At 44.7% G+C, this 22,188-nt stretch overlaps 1 protein-coding gene across 1 annotated transcript; it reads left to right on the forward strand.

Annotated features, from left to right (window-relative positions):
* The first annotated feature begins 29 nt into the window (after positions 1 to 29).
* LOC311133939 (selenocysteine-specific elongation factor-like) lies at positions 30 to 21,983 on the forward strand. The gene is made up of 7 exons (XM_084167563.1): positions 30 to 846; positions 2,229 to 2,436; positions 4,203 to 4,299; positions 5,290 to 5,454; positions 7,471 to 8,142; positions 9,971 to 10,127; positions 21,124 to 21,983. Exons 1-7 carry the CDS (start codon positions 543 to 545, stop codon positions 21,303 to 21,305), a joined length of 1,785 nt encoding a protein of 594 aa, XP_084023689.1. The 5' UTR covers positions 30 to 542; the 3' UTR covers positions 21,306 to 21,983.
* Positions 21,984 to 22,188: the final 205 nt, after the last annotated feature.

A 22,188-nucleotide genomic window follows, 5' to 3' on the forward strand; every position in this document is an offset into this window, starting at 1 on the left:
TCATGCACAAGACCGCCACGCCTCTTTGTGTCTTTTATTTCTGCTTGTGTTCACTTCACTTTGACTTTACGGAAACTGGTACATCATTTGAGATTGATTCCTGCCTTTGAGATTGAATTTTGTCGCCTACAATCTCTTTGCTTAGCAATATAATTAGTGTTGAACTCTAGACGGATATTTCTTCACACCTCATGATTTTGTAGCCTCTACTTGTGAGAGGGAATAAAACGTTACTCACACTGGCATAATTTCCAGAGGACTGTTTTTACTGATACGCAGGAAGAACATTTGAAAGAAACGTTTTGTGTAGTTCGACAGTTAACATTAGTGTTTAGCTACCTATATTTCATTAAACATATGAATGAATTGTAACGTAAGGAGTTCAATTAATGAACTTATTGAATGAATGTTAGTTTAACGTAAAGGTTGTCAATTGTGTCATTACTGAACGTAACTAGAGTTCAAGGTCCAGCCAGTAACGCTAACGTTAGCTGCTGAAGTTGCGACAGGAGCAGAAAGCTAACGTTAGCTAGCTACCCGTCATGGCAGACTCGAGCAACAACCACCCGAAGACCCTCAATTTTAATGTGGGGGTACTTGGGCATGTCGACAGCGGGAAGACGTCGCTTGCCAGGGCGCTCAGCAGCACAGCGTCCACTGCTGCCTTTGACAAGAACCCCCAGTCCCGAGAGAGAGGCATCACCCTGGATCTCGGCTTCTCCTCCTTCACCGTGGACCTCCCCGAGCAGCTGCGGGAGGACTCCGGGGGCTACGGCTACGACAACCTGCAGTTCACGCTGGTGGACTGTCCTGGACACGCGTCCCTCATTCGCACCATCATTGGGGGTGAGAGAAGTGAATGAAGAGAATATCATATTACTGCAGAGATAAATCGATAACCTAACCATAGTGGCAAGAGAGCAAATGCACAGGTGTTGACACCTGTGTAACGGTGGAGATCCCATCACTCACACTAAATGACTGTACATATTTAAACTGGCCAGTCAGCTGTCTGACAGCTCCTGGTACTCTAGCCCTGAGTTTGACTGCCAGCTTCAATAATGGCAAGTGGGAACATACAATGACTTAATCAGATATGGATATGGCTAATTGATTGCGGGTGTAAAAAAAGAGTTTAAACTCTAGACTCAACCAGCAGAGGGCGACTGGAACTGCAGAATAAAGACTACACATACACCCCATACAAATATACTTTATTTCTCGACTCAACTGTGTAAGATAGCCATTACATGGTTAACCCACACTGACTGACTGGCCCCTCCACTAGCCTGTGGCTTGGCAAGGAAGAGGGAGAGAGAGGAGCAATGGGTTGAAGTCTCCAGGAGGACGAAAGAGACCTCCTTACCCTTACGCCCCAGCTGAACCCTGCTTACTCATTCCCCCTCTCTTTCTTGCTACTATCTCCCTTCTTTCTCTCTCTCCTCACTCCTTAGGAGTGTTTGTAGGGTTGATCCACTTTTCTATTATTAGTTTTATTATTTCTAGGTAAGGAATTGACTATATGTATCCTGGAAGAGGAGACTGCTTTAACAGGGCTGAGAGGTGAGGGTATGCATTGGTGGGAGAAGAAGATGGGAGTTGAAGGAAATCAGGATAAGGGGAGCACACACAGTGGCAGTGTGGCCTGAGTCAGTGTACATGGCTGGTAGTTTGCTATATAAAGCCATGGCTGGTAGTTTGCTATATAAAGCCAGTGTGTCCCTGTGGATGGCACATCCTGTCGATTTAGGGCGGAAGGAAAGTGTGGGGATCAGGGTATGTAATAAACTTCCTCTCCTGTCCCTAATGGGGAGAGCACAGGAAATAAAGAGCGCCAAAGAGAGGCAGATAAAATAGGGGAGCACAGGAAAGAAAGAATGCCAAAGAGAGGGAAAGAAAAGAGGGAGAGGAAAGACAACCAAGTGAGCTGGGGCTCAAATTTCAGCCCTCTAGCCCTTCTCCCTTTTTTACATCCCTCTCTACCCTTTGTACCCTCCATCTTCTCTCTCTCCCTCTCTTCTTATGTTGTTATTCTTGGTTGTCTGTTGCTGTTTCTCCATTGGTTGCTCAACTTATGACTGGTCATATGGGCCCTGTGTAGATAAGCTGTAACCATGCAGTGCTGAGTGGTCACAATCATTTAACTGCAGTAGTTTTGGACTGGGGTGTTATTATAGACAAGCCATATAGCATACATAAAAGTCTAATTGTGAGTGTGTGTGTTCCAGGGGCTCAGATCATAGACCTGATGATGCTGGTGGTAGACGTGGTGAAGGGGATCCAGACCCAGACAGCAGAGTGTCTGCTGATAGGAGAGCTGACCTGCCCCCACATGGTGGTCATTCTCAACAAGACTGACCTGCTGCCGCCCAACAAGAGACAGACCGTCATCGACAAGATGACCAAGAGACTGCACAAGACCCTGGAGAACACCAGGTAACACACACACCAGGCCCCCAGTGTCCTTTCTGGAGCGTGAAGTCACCAGATCTGCTGGTCGGCTACTGTGTAGCCACCTAGCACTGCCAAAAGCCCTGGGCTTGTATCCACAAAGCGTTTCAGTGTAGGAAATTGGTCGTAAGTGCTGAGAATAGAGACATCTTACTCCTACTCTTATGGGTAGAAATAAAAGCTATGCAGGAAGGGCTTTAGTCATAAGAGTCCCACCAAGTCGACAGATATTTATGACACCTCATAAGCTGTCCTAACCAGTTAATAGTTACCAGCAGGTGTCTTGATAATAGAAAAATGCAGCGAGTCAGTGGTTCCTGTGCCACATGCAACTGCTTTGGAGTTGTTCAAAGAATGTTTTGATATTTCTATACGATCAATCTATAAATAATCTAGACCTACATGCTACAGTATCTCTTGTGTCTTTGACAATGATTTCACATGAGGCCTATTTCATATGATATGCCTAAATACGTATAACTAATAAATAAACACGTTTTTCTTTTGATTATTTAATTACCTACATTATGTTATTTCAAGCTATTCATTTGGAGCGCAACATCACGTTGTTAAAAAATATGTCTAATTGGACATGTCTACAAGTTGGGAAATTGAAGGCATCTAGGGCTTATGTTAACTTTGATTGTTTTCGATGAAAATGATAGACCTTTTAAACGTTGTATGCAACTTTATCTGCAAATGACTTGATGCCTTCTGTGCCAAATCGATTTAGATTTGTTAAACAGGAGTGACAAGTGTGTTGATATAATGGTAATTGTCAAAATTCCGCTTTTAACAACCATCAGAATTGGTTAAAAAAGTTTATGCATGCCAACATATTAAACAATAATTAAGAGTAGGCACATTTTCGTGTCAGTCAAATTATATAAAACATTTTATCATTGCAACATTTGATGTACAGTCACATTCACCGTAGTTGTCTGAAGCAACGCGTGCTATAGAGTTCACAGCTGGTGATGCCCTCATCGTGATTGGTTATTCCCAATCATTTACAACATGTCAATGAGCATCATCACTATCTTTCCTTTGCGGTACCTCAACTGTTGTGATTACCAGCTGAGATACATTTTTATGAGTTGATTTTACTTCTGGCTCAGAGTTTGTCTGAGCAGTGACTTAACATCATCCTAAAACCTACTCTGAGCTGGGATTTATTTTTGTCTTTAAACAGGTTTTAACAGGATTCTAAGAACTTTTCTGAGATGCTTTGTGGATGATCGCCAGTACTGCCAAACACATTTTGTTTAGACTGCCGTTTTGGGCTATAAAATGTGTTTATTATGATCAAGTTCGATCCCCACTGTGAATTATTTTAAAGTTCGCTACAAATCTAGATATTGAATTAAATAGTGATACATTCTGACTACTACATTTGTCGTCACACAGGACCAGGTGCTGACACAGACCAATCATGGCCGGCAGGCTACGAGGAGGCTCCATAGACATTAAGGTTGACTCTCTCAGGCAGGATGAGAACGACTACATCGACCATGATCCTTTGCTAGTTACGGCCACTTTGACTATGATCGTTAGCGATTTTTTGGGGTGCCATTCAGCCCCATTCAGCAATAATAGCGTGCTTCAAATTCAAATATTACCAACTTCATGTGCCATCGGGAGTTTTCCATAGGAATACATGGATGACGTCAACGCTATCACTATCTGCTGGTTTTAATGTCTATGACACACACACAGTAAATCTAACCCTCGTTTCATCCCCTGTTGGACAGATTTAAAGACTGTCCTGTGATTGCCTTGGCAGCAAAGCCTGGGGGTCCTGAGGCCCCTGAATCAGAGGAGCCCCATGGAGTGCCTGAGTTAATAGAGGTAAAGACCCTGAACACACTGGTGCCCCAGGATGTGCCTGAGTTAGAGGTAAAGAACCTGAACACACTGTTGCCCCAGGATGTGCCTGAGTTAATAAAGGTAAAGACCCTGAACACACTGGTGCCCCAGGATGTGCCTGCACTATTAGCAGTTTGGGTTAATATTCTGACTGGTGTGTAGAAGTCTTCAATGATACATACAGTATCATACAGTAAAAGGTCGATCTTACAGAACAAAGAGGTATGACAGATACTGTCAGGTCAGGGGGTTCTGCCATATGATTAAAACACAAGAGACACTGTCAGGTCAGGGGGTTCTGCCCTATGATTAAAACACAAGAGACACTGTCAGGTCAGGGGGTTCTGCCCTATGATTAAAACACAAGAGACACTGTCAGGTCAGGGGGTTCTGCCCTATGATTAAAACACAAGAGACACTGTCAGGTCAGGGGGTTCTGCCCTATGATTAAAACACAAGAGACACTGTCAGGTCAGGGGGTTCTGCCCTATGATTAAAACACAAGAGACACTGTCAGGTCAGGGGGTTCTGCCCTATGATTAAAACACAAGAGACACTGTCAGGTCAGGGGGTTCTGCCCTATGATTAAAACACAAGCGACACTGTCAGGTCAGGGGGTTCTGCCCTATGATTAAAACACAAGAGACACTGTCAGGTCAGGGGGTTCTGCCCTATGATTAAAACACAAGAGACACTGTCAGGTCAGGGGGTTCTGCCCTATGATTAAAACACAAGAGACACTGTCAGGTCAGGGGGTTCTGCCCTATGATTAAAACACAAGAGACACTGTCAGGTCAGGGGGTTCTGCCCTATGATTAAAGAGACACTGTCAGGAAGTGTTTATGAAACCACAGGATACACACTCAACACTAATATATGGCTCTCTGTGTGTATGACTCTGAATCACACTCATGCCTACAATGACCTTACAATGTTATGACAGCAGTTTTGACTTTGGTGTGTGTGTCCTAGCTGTTGAAGAGCCAGACGTACCTTCCTCACAGAGACCCGGGGGGAGCCCTACTGATGGCCGTGGACCACTGCTTCTCCATCCGTGGTCAGGGCACAGTCATGACCGGAACCATCCTACAGGGGGCGCTGGCTGTCAACGACACTGTGGAGATCCCAGCGCTCAAGGTACGGTCACTAACCACAGAACACTGATGTACATGACCACTGAAAGAAGTCTTGGTCAGTGGTTCTCAACCTCAATCCCCCATGTCTATGGACCAGAAACCATTCTTTGTGATATTGCAGAACATTACAGTGCATTAGTCAATTTAATTTGTTCTAATTGTAGTTAATGTGATCCTATAAAGAGACTATAGCATGATGGTAGTCCCTGCTTCCAGAAGGGTTGAGAATCATTGATGTAGTAGAATAACCCTGATTCAGATGACCTGGAAGGCTGCAGTAGAAGCTAAAAGCTACAGAGTTTTTTTGGGGAGGGAAGTTCAGAAGTTGACTGCAAGAGGAGAGAGGGAGGGATGGTAGTGTGGGGGTGGAGGATGTCTGTGTGTGTTTTTTGGGGAGGGCAGGATGGGGAGACTGGGGAGAAGGGGTGGGGGATTGGCAGTACAGGAGCTGGCTAATTTAGACCAGATGCAGTCACTCACACTTGTAGGCCAGCCTAGTCTAAACACCAGTTTATTATCTTGAACCTTACTATCAACTGGTGTCGTCATAACATCCTCCATCGGGTGGCGGCAGAAGCCTGGATAAACCAGCAGGTAGTCTCAGCATTCAGTGTCAGAAAAAAATGGTGGTTAGGCCACACCGACCATACTCACCCACTCTCCCTCACACAATGAACACAAAATAAAAACAACACTCAAAGATTATTCTGAACACTGAACACACTGAACACAAATATAAACGCAACATGTAAAGTGTTGGTCCCATGTTTCATGAGCTGAAATAAAATATCCCAGAAATGTTCCATACGTACAAAAATATTATTTTGCTCAAATTTTGTGCACAAATTTGTTTACATCCATGTTAGTGAGCATTTCTCCTTTGCCAAGATAATCCATCCACCTGACAGGTGTGGCATATCAAGAAGCTGATTAACATCATGATCATTACACAGGTTCACCTTGTGCTGGGACAATAAAAGGCCACTCTAAAATGTGCAGTTTTGTCACACAACACAATGCAACAAATGTCTCAAGTTTTGAGGGAGCGTGCAATTGGCATGCTGACTGCAGGAATGGCCACCAGAGCTGTTGCCAGAGAATTGAATGTTCATTTCTCTACCATAAGCCGCCTCCGTTGTTTTAGAGAATTTGGCAGTACGTCCAACCGGCCTCACAACCGCAGACCACATGTAACCACGCCAGACCAGGACCTCCGCATCCGGCTTCTTCATCTGTGTATGGCGTCGTGTGGGCGAGCGGTTTGCTGAAGTCAACTTTGTGGCTCATGGTGGGGTTATGGTATGGACAGGCATAAGCTACAATGAACACTGCATTTTATCGAGCCATTTGAATGCACAGAGATACCATGACGAGATCCTGAGGCCCATTGTCGTTCCATTCATCTGCCGCCATCACCTCATGTTTCAGCATGATAATGCACAGCCCAATGTCGTAAGGATCTGTTCACAATTCCTGGAAGCTGAAAGTGTCCCAGTTCTTCCATGGCCTGTATACTTACCAGGCATGTCACCCATTGAGCATGTTTGGGATGCTCTGGATCGACGTGTACGACAGCGCATTCCAGTTCCCGCCAATATCCATCAACTTCGCACAGCCATTGAGGACTATATTCTAAGGAGATGTGTCACGTTGCATGAGGCAAATGGTCATGACACCAGATACTGACTGGTTTTCTGATCCACGCCCCTACCTTTTTTAGGTATCTGTGACCAACATATCTGTATTCCCAGTCATGTGAAATCCATAGATTAGGGCCTAATGAATTGACTGATTAATTGACATAGATTAGGGCCTAATGAATTGACTGATTTCCTTACATGAACTGTAACTCAGTAAAATCATTAAGTGTTGCATGTTGCGTTTATTTTTGTTCAGTGTATATTGTACATGTTCATACTTCATAATCTGTCAATTGCATACCTAACCTTGCACAAACAAACAATAGAGCTGATGAGTTAGTTTGATAGTCTCTCTGTGTTTGTCTTTTAACCGCTAGGTGACCAAGAAAGTGAAGTCAGTTCAGATGTTCCGGCGGCCGGTGGAGAGGGCCATGCAGGGTGACCGGGTGGGCGTGTGTGTGACCCAGTTTGACCCTAAACTTCTAGAACGGGGGGTGGTGTGTACCCCTGGTTCCCTACACACCCTCCATGCAGCCCTCATCTCCGTCAGAAAGATTGGCTACTTCAAGGGTTCCCTGGCCACCCGCGCTAAGTTCCACATCACCGTGGGCCACGAGACCGTCATGGCCAGGGTCACCTTCTTCGGTCTGCCCCCTGGAGAGACCCACCAGACCTCCACCACGGACCCCCAACTACCCCCCTCAGACCCCCACGCCCCTGAGCCAGACCCCAGACCCCTGGACACACCCTTCTCCTTTGACCGGGAGTACTTCCACCAGGACGAGTATGTGATTGGCCAGCGGGAGGCCGGAGGGTTGGGACAAGACCCGGAGCAGTGGGCGCTGCTGGAGTTTGAGCGTCCGGTCACATGTCCCACTCTCTGCCTGGTGATTGGCTCCAAGCTGGACACAGACATCCATGCCAATGCGTGCCGACTGGCGTTCCAGGGGCGTCTGCTGGAGGGCTTTGAGGAGAAGAGCTACTCTGAGACTACACTACCCAGACTACATATCTACAAGACCAAATACAAGGAGGGACAGGTGGAGAGGGTGAGTGGACCCACTGCCACACACAGACACATCCTCCACCCCCACACTCCCCGAATAGTCTGCACACACACCCTCCCCTCCCATCGGTCTTCATGCTTGGATCTCTGTCCTTGTTCCTCTGCCCTCTCTCTCACACCTTTCCCTCTCTCCTTCCTGTCTTCTGGTCCTTGTTTGGATGTTTCTCGTTGCTGGTGGCACTGGAGAGTTTTTCAGGGACTGAGCTCCCATTGTGTACACACATACACATACGGAGTCCCGGTGGCATGGAGAAGTATGCGGGGCCTTTTCGTGTGCTGGGCTGTGACACAAGCGTGTGGCCCCCTGATGCCAGCGGCAACAGCCAGACAGCCAGACTGGTGCTGTTTGGACCTGAGTGGCACAGGAATATACCCACATCCACATGGCTCTCTGCATTCCCCCCGGCCCGTACTCTGGCCCCTGCTCTCTGCTCTCTCTCTGTCTCTCTGCCTCTGCTCTCTCACTCTCATCTCTCTTTTTCTCTCTCTCTCTTTGTGTCCTCAATCTGTTATGGTTTTTGATCTCTCCCTGGCTCGATCGCACTCTTGTAATATCTTCAATGACTTATTTTGTCATTTAATTCAACACATTTTCTCTGGCTCTTCTGTTGTTCCTCAGTTTGTCTTCCCCTTTTTTTCTCATAAGAGTCTTATCTGCCTCGTTGCTCCTGCCTGTCAGTCTGTTTGAGTGTTGTCTGCAGCCACAGTACACACCCTCTCTCAGGATCACTCACAGGTCAGCGGTCAAGTGTGTGGACAAGTTTTACTGCTGTTAGACTGTTACACAGAGGGCGTTGACCGTGAGGTTGATCCTATCCCTGTGAGGTCAGACTCAGGTCATGTGATGTGGGTGTGGGTTCCCCTCCCAGAATGAGGAAGTCCTATTTGTTTAGTTTTTTTTTCTAAGAGGACAAATATCTGAGATGGAGTTTGAATGTTTGAGATATGACAAAGTAATATATTTGAGTCATGCCTTAGTCACTGTGTTATTTTAGTTATTTTATTAGGATCCCCATTAGCAGTTGCAAAAGCAGCAGCTACTCTTCCTGGGGTCCACATAAAACACAACACATGACCTAATACAGAACAAAAATAGACAAGAACAGCTCAAGGACAGAACTACATACATTAAGAGTATAATTGTAACCAACTGTAGCTTATCAGCGGTCACGCATCAGTCAGAACTGAACATCAGCGCGAGAGAGGGAAGGAATGGACAAAGGGGGAGAAGTAGCGAGGGACAGAGTGCTGCCCTCCCTTTATCGGATCAGTGACGGGTGAAAGAGTCTCAGTGATGGACAGATGGGGGGGGGGGGGAAATACAAACAAACAGAAGAAAAATGCGAAGAGGAATGAAAGAGAGGACAGACAGACGAACGGCAGTCCTAGGGGAATGTGGCTCATGGTTGGGTTGGGACAGGGTACAAAACAGTGTCGTGGTGGGGTCAGCCACACCCCCCCCACCCCACCCCTCACTATGGCGACAGTGGTAGCATGGCAACACACGAGATGTGTGTTAGATCAGAGAGAGGAACATGAAAAACAAACAAACACTGACCTTTCTTATACTGTCTGCCTCAATAAATCATTAAAGGATATGCTGGAACATTAGTTAATAATGTTATTATTTGTATGATATTTTCCACTTTCTTGTGCTATTTGCTTGTATTCGTTACTGGAAGTTGCTCATTTAATAATAATATTATTTAGGCGTATTACATTAGAAAAATATATTTTCCAGTTTATTTAATTATTTTGTTGTATCTGTCATTGGTGCCTCTCAAGTCTCCTTCTTCCTCTTCTCTGGTCAGGTGACAGACAACTACACTGTGATTGGCCGAAACCTGTTCAAGAAGGAGACCAACCTGCAGTTGTTTGTGGGGTTAAAGGTCACGCTGTCGACCGGCGAGGCGGGGGTCATCGAAGGCGGCTTTGGACAGAGCGGGAAGTTTAAGATCCGGGTGCCAGGTACGTAGTGATGGGGCTGTATGAATGTGTTAAGGATAAAACAGACCACGCCGACGATTGGTTAAAAGCAGCGTATGGGTGTATGATCACATATGACCATCAGATATCATCAGACCATCACATATCAGCCATCATTTTATATTAATTTCCTGGCATTTCTACATGTTGAAACGCCTCCCTTCATTGACACCCAGCAGTACTGCACACGGCCGACGTTCATTATGGTTTGTCTTTCCTTCTTATATTATTAACAGTCAAGATAAGGACTGTACTATTTGGATTTCTTACTGCATTTGTCAGCAATACATATTCCATTTGTTTATTCGTCAGAATGATGCAATTACATCTAGTAGAACCGAAGCATGAAAGGGGCCTTCTCTTTTCTCCTCTATCTTTCCTGCTCTCTCTCTTTCTCTCTCTCTCTCTGGTTCCCGTGGTTGTCCGTGGTCCATTCTTTGTCAGGATCAGGATGTGGTGTGCTGGGAATCCCACTCCAGCATTCCCAGGATTCCTCTGAGGGTAGCTCTGGTTCCGGGGGAAGTCTGCACCCTGTTTATTTTACCTTCTGTCGCTCCACTCCCCTCCGACACACAGATAGGCTCCACACTGGGCCCGGCGGGAAGACATTTAGAAAGAGAACCCTACCTACATCCTCTCAACTCACTCACACTGACGTACACACTCACACATGCTCTTACATATACACTGACATACTTGGCTAGTCACTTAAGACATTCAGCATGCTCATTCACTCTCATAGTATGCCCCCTGCTGTGTGTTCATCTGACCTCTCGCTACTCTGGGTGTGTTTGTGTGTGCTCCCTTTCTCTCATTGTTGTTCGCCCCTTCAGAGGACATGATTCAAAATGGAGAAAGTGAGGGAGAGAAATTAAAAGAGCAGGGCTAGTTAAATTTGAGTGAGTCTTTGAAGGCCCCCCAGACCCCTCCACAACCTCCCCCGCCCACACAGACACTACTGTCCAATCCCCCCCCGCCACCGCCCTCCCCTGGCCCTGACCCAAACTCATCCCCTACAAGCCCCTTAGGGCCACCAGCCTGGCACTAGACACTTATTCTAGAGGAAAGAGATGGAGGGACAAATGGAGGGAAAGGAGCAGAGAAGAAGAGGGGGGTAGATGTCCTTTAGACTTTGAAGGAAAGGTCTTCTCATCTCCAAAAAGTTGGACCCGGACCCGAGGACAATCCGACCCAGATCAGAACAGACCCGCTAAAAAAAGAAAAGGGGGACCCGGACCTGAACGGACCCGAGAACAATCAGACCTGAACCCAAATGGACGCGATGACAACCAGACCTAGACCTGGCCCGTAACCGATTGGGCCGAGTGACAAAAGAATTATCTTTATCAACCAAGTTGATCTTCTGGTTAACAAATACAGTGAGGGGAAAAAAGTATTTGATCCCCTGCTGATTTTGTACGTTTGCCTACTGACAAAGACATGATCAGTCTATAATTTTAATGGTAGGTTTATTTGAACAGTGAGAGACAGAATAACAACAAAAAAATCCAGAAGAATGCATGTCAAAATGTTTATCAATTGATTTGCATTTTAATGAGGGAAATAAGTATTTGACCCCTCTGCAAAACATTACTTAGTACTTGGTGGCAAAACCCTTGTTGGCAATCACAGAGGTCAGACGTTTCTTGTAGTTGGCCACCAGGTTTGCACACATCTCAGGAGGGATTTTATCCCACTCCTCTTTGGCAACTCGAACCTTCAGCTCCCTCCACAGATTTTCTATGGGATTAAGGTCTGGAGACTGGCTAGGCCACTCCAGGACCTTAATGTGCTTCTTCTTGAGCCACTCCTTTGTTGCCTTGGCCGTGTGTTTTGGGTCATTGTCATGCTGGAATACCCATCCACTACCCATTTTCAATGCCCTGGCTGAGGGAAGGAGGTTCTCACCCAAGATTTGACGGTACATGGCCCCGTCCATCGTCCCTTTGATGCGGTGAAGTTGTCCTGTCCCCTTAGCAGAAAAACACACCAATGGTGTTCTTGGGGTCATAGGCAGCATTCCTCCTCGTCCAAACACGGCTAGTTGAGTTGATGCCAAAGAGCTCGATTTTGGTCTCATCTAACCACAACACTTTCACCCAGTTCTCCTCTGAATCATTCAGATGTTCATTGGCAAACTTGCGACGGGCCTGTATATGTGCTTTCTTGAGCAGGGGGACCTTGCGGGCGCTGCAGGATTTCAGTCCTTCACGGCATAGTGTGTTACCAATTGTTTTCTTGGTGACTATGGTCCCAGCTGCCTTGAGATCATTGACAAGATCCTCCCGTGTAGTTCTGGGCTGATTCCTCACCATTCTCATGATCATTGCAACTCCACAAGATGAGATCTTGCATGAAGCCCCAGGCTGAGGGAGATTGACAGTTATTTTGTGTTTCTTCCATTTGCGAATAATCGCACCAACTGTTGTCACCTTCTCACCAAGATGCTTGGCGATGGTCTTGTAGCCCATTCCAGCCTTGTGTAGGTCTACAATCTTGTCCCTGACATCCTTGGAGAGCTCTTTGGTCTTGGCCATGGTGGAGAGTTTGGAATCTGATTGATTGATTGCTTCTGTGGACAGGTGTCTTTTATACAGGTAGCAAACTGAGATTAGGAGCACTCCCTTTAAGAGTGTGCTCCTAATCTCAGCTCGTTACCTGTATAAAAGACACCTGGGAGCCAGAAATCTTTCTGATTGAGAGGGGGTCAAATACTTATTTCCCTCATTAAAATGCAAATCAATTTATAACATTTTTGACGTGCGTTTTTCTGGATTTTTTTGCTGTTATTCTGTCTCTCACTGTTCAAATAAACCTACCATTAAAATTATAGACTGATCATTTCTTTGTCAGTGGGCAAACGTACAAAATCAGCATGGGATCAAATACTTTTTTCCCCTCACTGTAGGTCCTCATATGTTGGCTATATGCTATGGGTCCACTCGGGTCTATCAGTTGTAGTTGCATAGACCCGATTACAATCAAACAGGACCCGACCTGGAACCGAGGGGAAAGTTAGAATTATGGATCCAGACCTTCTCGGGTATTCGGTTCAGTCGGACCCTTGAAGACCTCTACTTTGAAGACCCTTGATTTCTGCATTTGGGCCAGTTGTGTGGTTTGTGTATGTGGTGTGTATGTTGTATGTTATATGTCAGCCTGAAATTACAATGATAAAATACATGTGTTCATTATGTGGTTTTATGCAACAAAACAACTTGTTATACATTTGTGGTGGCAGCTTTAGGAGGATAATTCAGTGTCTTTTGTAATTATCCTGAATAAGGTGGGTGTGTTTGTGTGCTGACTGGATTTCACAGTTTTATTTGAAATTACATCACACTGATTCATTATAGTTTGTATTTATTGGTATTTATCTAAGTGCTTCCCTTTGTGTGTTTGTGTGTGAAACAGAGGTTGGTTAAGGCCAAGCGAGTTCTGTTGATCGGCGATATCCGTCAGAGCATTCTGCCTGGCCTGTAACCATAACAACCCTCACGCTGGCATAACCAAAACAACCGTCTCAGTGGCGCCATGTGATGCGGGTAGGTGAGGTCAGCCAGTGCAGAGGTTTGCTCAGGGAACATTTCTCACCTCCTTGAGCGGAACAACAAGCAAACAAACACGTCACACACACAGGAAGAGATGCCCCAGGAAGAGATGCCCCAGGAAGAGATGCCCCAGAGGAATCCACAGCACGCGCCCAACCGCCTGAGGACCGCCAGACACCAGTGTAAATGTCAGATGAGACATCACCATGGAATAGGCAGGACTGTGACCCTTGTCTCCACTCTATCAGCAGCAGGATCAGGAGGCTGAGGTTGGCGATCCAGTTCAGGTTCAGCAGACCGCAGTGGCTCCAGCACTGTTACTCTAAGTAGAGCAGAGAGAGGATCACTATCTATCTGTTCTCCCTCTCATCTCCTCTATCTCTGTCATCATCAGTGTAAAGAGCAGATGTACTGTTGACCCTGAGTCACCACTGTAGAGCAGTAAGAATGGGACTAGTGGTGTGGAGGTTTTTAAAAGTCACTTGTGTGGTTTAGCGGTCAAAGCTGCTGCCTCCAGATCACATACACTGCGTATACCAAACATTAGGAACACCTTCCTACACTGAACAAAAATATAAACGCAACATGTAAAGTGTTGGTCCCATGTGTCATGAGCTGAAATAAAAGATCCCAGAAATATTCCATACGCACAAAAAGCTTATTTATCTCAAATTTTGTGCACACATTTGTTTACATCCCTGTTGGTGAGCGTTTTCTCCTTTGCCAAGATAATCCAGCCACTTGACAGGTGTGGCATATCAAGAAGCTGATTAAACAGCATGATCATTACAAAAAGGCCACTCTAAAATGTGCAGTTTTGTCACACAACACAATGCCACAGACGTCTCAAGTTTTGAGGGAGTGTGCAATTGGAATGCTGACTGCGGGAATGTCCACCAGAGCTTTTGTCCGAGAATTTAATGTTAATTTCTCTACCATAAGCCGCCTCCAACATCGTTTTAGAGAATTTGGCAGTACGTCCAACCAGCTTCACAACCGTAGACCACGGCCCCATGTCGCAAAGATCTGTACACAATTCCTGGAAGCTGAAAATCCATGGCCTGCATACTTACCAGACATGTCACCCATTGAGCATGTTTGGGATGCTCCCAATATACAGCAACTACGCACAGCCATTGAAGTGGAGTGGGACAACATTCCACAGGCCACAATCCTCTGTAGCTCAATTGGTAGAGCATGGCGCTTGTAACGCCAGGGTAGTGGGTTCGATCCCTGGGACCACCCATATGTAAACATGTATGCGCACATGACTGTAAGTCGCTTTGGATAAAAGCGTCTGCTAAATGGCATATTATTATTATTATTATTATTATTATTATTATTATTATTATTATTATTATAACTCTATGGGATGGAGATGTGTGGCCACACCAAATACTAACTGGTTTTCTGATCCACGTCCTTACTTTTTTTTAAAAGGTATCTGTGACCAACAGATGCATATCTGTATTCCCAGTCATGTGAAATCCATAGCTTAGGGCCTAATTTATTTATTTCAGTTGATTGTTTTCAAATTGTATTTGTCACATGCGCTGAATTAAACAGGTGTAGACTTTACCGTGATATGCTTACTTACAAGCCCTTAACCAACAATGCAGTTTTAAGAAAATATTGTTAAGAAAATAACGTAAAAATAAATAAATAAGTAACACTATAAAATAACAATGATGAGGCTATATACATAGTGGGGAAAAAAAGTTTTTAGTCAGCCACTAATTGTGCATGTTCTCCCACTTAAAAAGATGAGAGGCCTGTAATTTTCATCATAGGTACATGTCAACTATGACAGACAAAATGAGGAAACAAAATCCAGAAAATCACATTGTAGGATTTTTAATGAATTTATTTGCAAATTATGGTGGAAAGTAAGTATTTAGTCAATAACAAAAGTTTCTCAATACTTTGTTATATGCCCTTTGTTGGCAATGACACAGGTCAAACGTTTTCTGTAAGTCTTCACAAGGTTTTCACACACTGTTGCTGGTATTTTGGCCCATTCCTCCATGCAGATCTCCTCTAGAGCAGTGATGTTTTGGGGCTGTCGCTGGGCAACACGGACTTTCAACTCCCTCCAAAGATTTTCTATGGGGTTGAGATCTGGAGACTGGCAAGGCCACTCCAGGACCTTGAAATGCTTCTTACGAAGCTACTCCTTCGTTGCCCGGGCGGTGTGTTTGGGATCATTGTCATGCTGAAAGACCCAGCCACGTTTCATCTTCAATACCCTTGCTGATGGAAGGAGGTTTTCACTCAAAATCTCACGATACATGGCCCCATTCATTCTTTCCTTTACACGGATCAGTCATCCTGGTCCCTTTGCAGAAAAACAGCCCCAAAGCATGATGTTTCCACCCCCATGCTTCACAGTAGGTATGGTGTTCTTTGGATGCAACTCAGCATTCTTTGTCCTCCAAACACGACAAGTTGAGTTTTTATCAAAAAGTTCTATTTTGGTTTCATCTGACCATATGACATTCTCCCAATCCTCTTCTGGATCATCCAAATGCACTCTAGCAAACTTCAGACGGGCCTGGACATGTACTGGCTTAAGCAGGGGGACACGTCTGTCACTGCAGGATTTGAGTCCCTGGCGGCGTAGTGTGTTACTGATGGTAGGCTTTGTTACTTTGGTCCCAGCTCTCTGCAGGTCATTCACTAGGTCCCCCCGTGTGGTTCTGGGATTTTTGCTCACCGTTCTTGTGATCATTTTGACCCCACGGGGTGAGATCTTGCGTGGAGCCCCAGATCGAGGGAGATTATCAGTGGTCTTGTATGTCTTCCATTTCCTAATAATTGCTCCCACAGTTGATTTCTTCAAACCAAGCTGCTTACCTATTGCAGATTCAGTCTTCCCAGCCTGGTGCAGGTCTACAATTTTGTTTCTGGTGTCCTTTGACAGCTCTTTGGTCTTGGCCATAGTGGAGTTTGGAGTGTGACTGTTTGAGGTTGTGGACAGGTGTCTTTTATACTGATAACAAGTTCAAACAGGTGCCATTAATACAGGTAACGAGTTGAGGACAGAGGAGCCTCTTAAAGAAGAAGTTACAGGTCTGTGAGAGCCAGAAATCTTGCTTGTTTGTAGGTGACCAAATACTTATTTTCCACCATAATTTGCAAATAAATTCATAAAAAATGTGATTTTCTGGATTTTTTCTGGTACCTATGATGAAAATTACAGGCCTTTCTCATCTTTTTAAGTGGGAGAACTTGCACAATTGGTGGCTGACTAAATACGTAGCAGCAGTGTAAAAACAAAGGGGGGGGGGGAGTCAATGCAAATAGTCTGGGTGGCCGTTTCATTAATTGTTCAGCAGTCTTATGGCTTGGGGGTAGAAGCTGTTAAGGAGCCTTTTGGACCTAGACTTGGCGCTCCGGTACCGCTTGCCGTGTGGTAGCAGAGAGAACAGTCTATGACATGGGTGACTGGAGTCTTTGACCATTTTTTGTGTTTTCCTGTTACACCACCTTATATAGGCCCTGGATGCAGGAAGCTTGGCCCTGGTGATGTACTGGGCCGTATGAACTACCCTCTGTAGTGCCTTACGGTCGGATGCCGAGCAGTTGCCATACCAGGCAGTGATGCAACCGGACAGGATGCTCTCGATGGTGCAGCTGTAGAACTTTTTGAGGATCTGGGGACCCATGACAAATCTTTTCAGTCTCCTGAGGGGGAAAAGGCTTTGTCGTGCCCTCTTCACGACTTTCTTGGTGTGTTTGGACCATGATAGCTTGTTGGTGATGTGGACACCAAGGACCTTGAAACTCTCGACCCGCTCCGCTACAGCCCCGTCGATGTGAATGGGGGCATGTTCGGCCCTCCTTTTCCTGTAGTCCCCGATCATCTCCTATGTCTTGCTCACGTTGAATAACATCAGATTGATCAGAAATACAGTGTAGACATTGTTAATGTTGTAAATGGCTATTGTAGCTGGACACGGCTGATTTAATAAAAATGGAATATCTACATAGGCGTACAGAGGCCCATTTATCAGCAACCATCAGTTCTGTGTTCCAATGGCACGTTGTGTTTGCTAATCCAAGTTTATCATTTTAAAAGGCTAATTGATCATTAGAAAATCCTTTTGGAATTATGTTAGCACAGCTGAAAACTGTTGTGCTGATTCTAGCCTTCTGGAGACTAGTTGTGTATCTGTAGCGTCTGCAATTGTGGGTTCGATTACAGGATAAAAATGGCCAGAAACAAATAACTTTCTTCTGAAACTCGTCAGTCTATTCTTGTTCTGAGAAATGAAGGCTATTCCATGCGAGAAATTGCCAAGAAACTGAAGATCTCGTACAACGCTGTGTACTACTCCCTTCACAGAACAGCGCAAACTGGCTCTAACCAGAATAGAAAGAGGAGTGGGAGGCCCCGGTGCACAACTGAGCAAGAGGACAAATACATAAGAGTGTCTAGTTTGAGAAACAGACGCCTCACAGGTCCTCAACTGGCAGCTTCATTAAATAGTACCCGCAAAACACCAGTCTAAACATCAACAGTGAAGAGGCGACTCCGGGATGCTGACCTAGGCAGAGTTGCAAAGAAAAAGTCCAGTGTCTGTGTTCTTTTGCCCATCTTAATCTTTTATTTTTATTGGCCAGTCTGAGATATGGCTTTTTCTTTGCAATTCTGCCTAGAAGGTCGGCATCCCGGAGTCGCCTCTTCACTGTTGATGTTTAGACTGGTGTTTTGCGGGTACTATTTAATGAAGCTGCCAGTTGAGGACCTGTGAGGCGTCTGTTTTTATATATATATATATATAGCTCTCTGGTCTTGGCCATTGTGGAGAGGTTGGAGTCTGTTTGATTGAGTGTGTGGACAGGTGGCTTTTATACAGGTAATGAGTTCAAACAGGTGCAGTTAATACAGGTAATGAGTGGAGAACAGGAGGGCTTCTTAAAGAAAAACTAACAGGTCTGTGAGAGCTGGAATTCTTACTGGTTGGTCAATTGATCAAATACTTATGTCATGCAATAAAAAGCAAATTAATTACTTAAAAATCATACAATGTGATTTTCTGGATTTTTAGATTCCGTCTCTCACAGTTGAAGTGTACCTATGATAAAAATTACAGACCTCTACATGCTTTGTAAGTAGGAAAACCTGCAAAATCGGCAGTGTATCAAATACTTGTTCTCCCCACTGTTTGTGTGTATGTATGTATAATAATATAATATAATATGCCATTTAGCAGACGCTTTTATCCAAAGCGACTTACAGTCATGCATGCATACATTTTTGTGTATGGGTGGTCCCGGGGATCGAACCCACTACCTTGGCGTTACAAGCGCCGTGCTCTACCAGCTGAGCTACAGAGGACCACAAGTATGTATGTGTGTATATATATATATTACAGTGAGGGGGAAAAAGTATTTGATCCACTGCTGATTTTGTATGTTTGCCCACTGACACAGAAATGATCAGTCTATAATTTTAATGGTAGGTTTATTTGAACCGTGAGAGACAGAATAACAACTAAAAAATCCAGAAAAACGCATGTCAAAAATGTTATAAATTGATTTGCATTTTATTGAGGGAAATAAGTAATTGACCCCCTCTCAATCAGAAAGATTTCTGCCTCCCAGGTGTCTTTTATACAGGTAACGAGCTGAGATTAGGAGCACAATCTTAAAGGGAGTGCTCCTAATATCAGTTTGTTACCTGTATAAAAGACACCTGTCCACAGAAGCAATCAATCAGATTCCAAACTCTCCACCATGGCCAAGACCAAAGAGCTCTCCAAGGATGTCAGGGACAAGATTGTAGACCTACACAAGGCTGGAATGGGCTACAAGACCATCGCCAAGCATCTTGGTGAGAAGGTGACAACAGTTGGTGTGATTATTCGCAAATGGAAGAAACACAAAATAACTGTCAATCTCCCTCGGCCTGGGGCTCCATGCAAGATCTCACCTCGTGGAGTTGCAATGATCATGAGAATGGTTAGGAATCAGCCCAGAACTACACTGGAGGATCTTGTCAATGATCTCAAGGCAGCTGGGACCATAGTCACCAAGAAAAAAATTGGTAACACACTACGCCGTGAAGGACTGAAATCCTGCAGCGCCCACAAGGTCCCCCTGCTCAAGAAAGCACATATACAGGCCCGTCGCAAGTTTGCCAATGAACATCTGTATGATTCAGAGGAGAACTGGGTGAAAGTGTTGTGGTCAGATGAGACCAAAATGGAGCTCTTTGGCATCAACTCAACTCGCCGTGTTTGGAGGAGGAGGAATGCTGCCTATGACCCCAAGAACACCATCCCCACCGTCAAACATGGAGGTGGAAACATTATGCTTTGGGGGTGTTTTTCTGCTAAGGGGACAGGACAACTTCACCGCATCAAAAGGACGATGGACGGGGCCATGTACCATCAAATCTTGGGTGAGAACCTCCTTCCCTCAGCCAGGGCATTGAAAATGGGTCGTGGATGGGTATTCCAGCATGTCAATGACCCAAAACACACGGCCAAGGCAACAAAGGAGTGGCTCAAGAAGGAGCACATTAAGGTCCTGGAGTGGCCTAGCCAGTCTCCAGACCTTAATCCCATTGAAAATCTGTGGAGGGAGCTGAAGGTTCGAGTTGCCAAACGTCAGGCTCGAAACCTTAAAGACTTGGAGAAGATCTGCAAAGAGGAGTGGGACAAAATCCCTCCTGAGATGTGTGCAAACCTGGTGGCCAACTACAAGAAACGTCTGACCTCTGTGATTGCCAACAAAGGTTTTGCCACCAAATACTAAGTCATGTTTTGCAGAGGGGTCAAATACTTATTTCCCTCATTAAAATGCAAATCAATTTATAACATTTTTGACATGTGTTTTTCTGGATTATTTTGTTGTTATTCTGTCTCTCACTGTTCAAATAAACCTACCATTAAAATTATAGACTGATCATGTCTTTGTCAGTGGGCAAACGTACAAAATCAGCAGGGGATCAAATACTTTTTTCCCTCACTGTACAGTACCAGTCAAAAGTTTGGGCACGCCTACTCATTCAAGGGTTTTTATTTATTTGTACAATTTTTTTAGGGTGGCTATTTGAAGAATCTCAAATATAAAATATATTTGGATTTGTTTAACACTTATTTGGTTACTACATGATTCCATATGTGTTTTTTCATAGTTTTGATGTCTTCACTATTATTCTACAATGTAAAAAATAGTACAAATAAAGAAAAACCCTTGAATGAGTAGATGTGTCCAAACTTTTGACTGGTAGTGTGTATATATATATTTAATTCCTCTGTCCTATCCAATAAACAAACAATATGAGAGGACTGGGACTGCCCCACTCCTTTTTTTCTTTAAAGGTGGGAGATATGACTTGTATAAACTAACAGAAATTCTAATGCTAATATGAATTCTTTATCTCTCTCTCTTCCCCATTCCCTCTTTCTTCTCTTCAGAGGGTCTCAGTCAAGAGACCATGCAGCTCCTCTCCTCCTCTGCCAAGAAGAAAGGAAAGGGTGGGGCTAAGGGGGAATCAGCCAAAGAGGATGATGCCAAGACAGACTTTCAGCCAATCTGCATCAACCTCCGATTCAAGAGATACGTCTTTGACCCCCACAAGAAGATGGTTCAGATCTGACCTCTGCAGCAGCAGCTATAGGATGAGACCAGTGATGTAGTGTTTAAAAAATAAATTTTAAAAAAAGTCTCTGTTCACGGTGAAAGTATTGCTCACTATATTTTCAATGCATTTTTCTGCGATCGGTGTGCGTTTACCCTCCACTATACCACTGGATAAGACCATATTACAGTGATGATAGATAGAGAATAGAGAGGACAGTGTTTCAGAGACCGTGTAGAGCCTGGCCTCTGTATCTGGGGTACAGATGCTTCCATCCTCTCTTCCACACAGACTGAGGACCTAAAGAGCTCACCTGAATGCCCATCATAGTGGGCTGCTGAGAAGCCTGAGCGAAAAGCAGAGAATATATGATGATACGTGCTTCTATGTTTAAACCACATTTTCCCAGTGACTGTAGTGACAGCCTAGGTTTTTTGTCTCATGTTACTCCCCAGAGTTATCGCAGACACCACCCCCTCGTTGTGTTGTTGGCTGACCAGAAAGTTGCTCATGTATGATGTGGCAAATATAATGTAGTTTATGATGGTTCAATCAGTAAAGCAGGTCTGAATAGCTAGCTCTCTTTAACTTCATACATCGTTTCCTATTCTACGGCGTGGTAGAATCTAGCTCCGGGGATCTTCCCTCGAAGACGAGGCCACTCCCCAAACTATTTTAATAAACTTTCATATTGCATTTAGTCTCTGTTGTTAATTCAGTTAAGCCTTAAACTCGATTGAACTGAATATCCTGACTGTCTCTCTTGCTCTCTTTCTTCGCCTATCTATTTCCCATTTTCTCTCTGCCTTTATAGGCATGACCACATTAGCTAGTGTTGCCAAAGCAATCATCCGTTTTACAAACGTAACACATCACCAACTCTCCGCTCTGCTCTCTCTGC

This window comes from Coregonus lavaretus, assembly GCF_964263955.1.
Source record: "Coregonus lavaretus genome assembly, chromosome: 8".
Classification (NCBI taxonomy): Eukaryota; Metazoa; Chordata; class Actinopteri; order Salmoniformes; family Salmonidae; genus Coregonus; species Coregonus lavaretus.

Coding starts and splice junctions, on each gene's coding strand:
- LOC311133939 (XM_084167563.1), top strand. CDS start 543: ATGGCAGACTCGAGCAACAACCACCCGAAGACCCTCAATTTTAATGTG. Junction 4,300..5,289: donor GAGTGCCTGAGTTAATAGAG/GTAAAGACCCTG, acceptor TGTGTGTCCTAG/CTGTTGAAGAGCCAGACGTA. Junction 10,128..21,123: donor GTTTAAGATCCGGGTGCCAG/GTACGTAGTGAT, acceptor TCTTCTCTTCAG/AGGGTCTCAGTCAAGAGACC.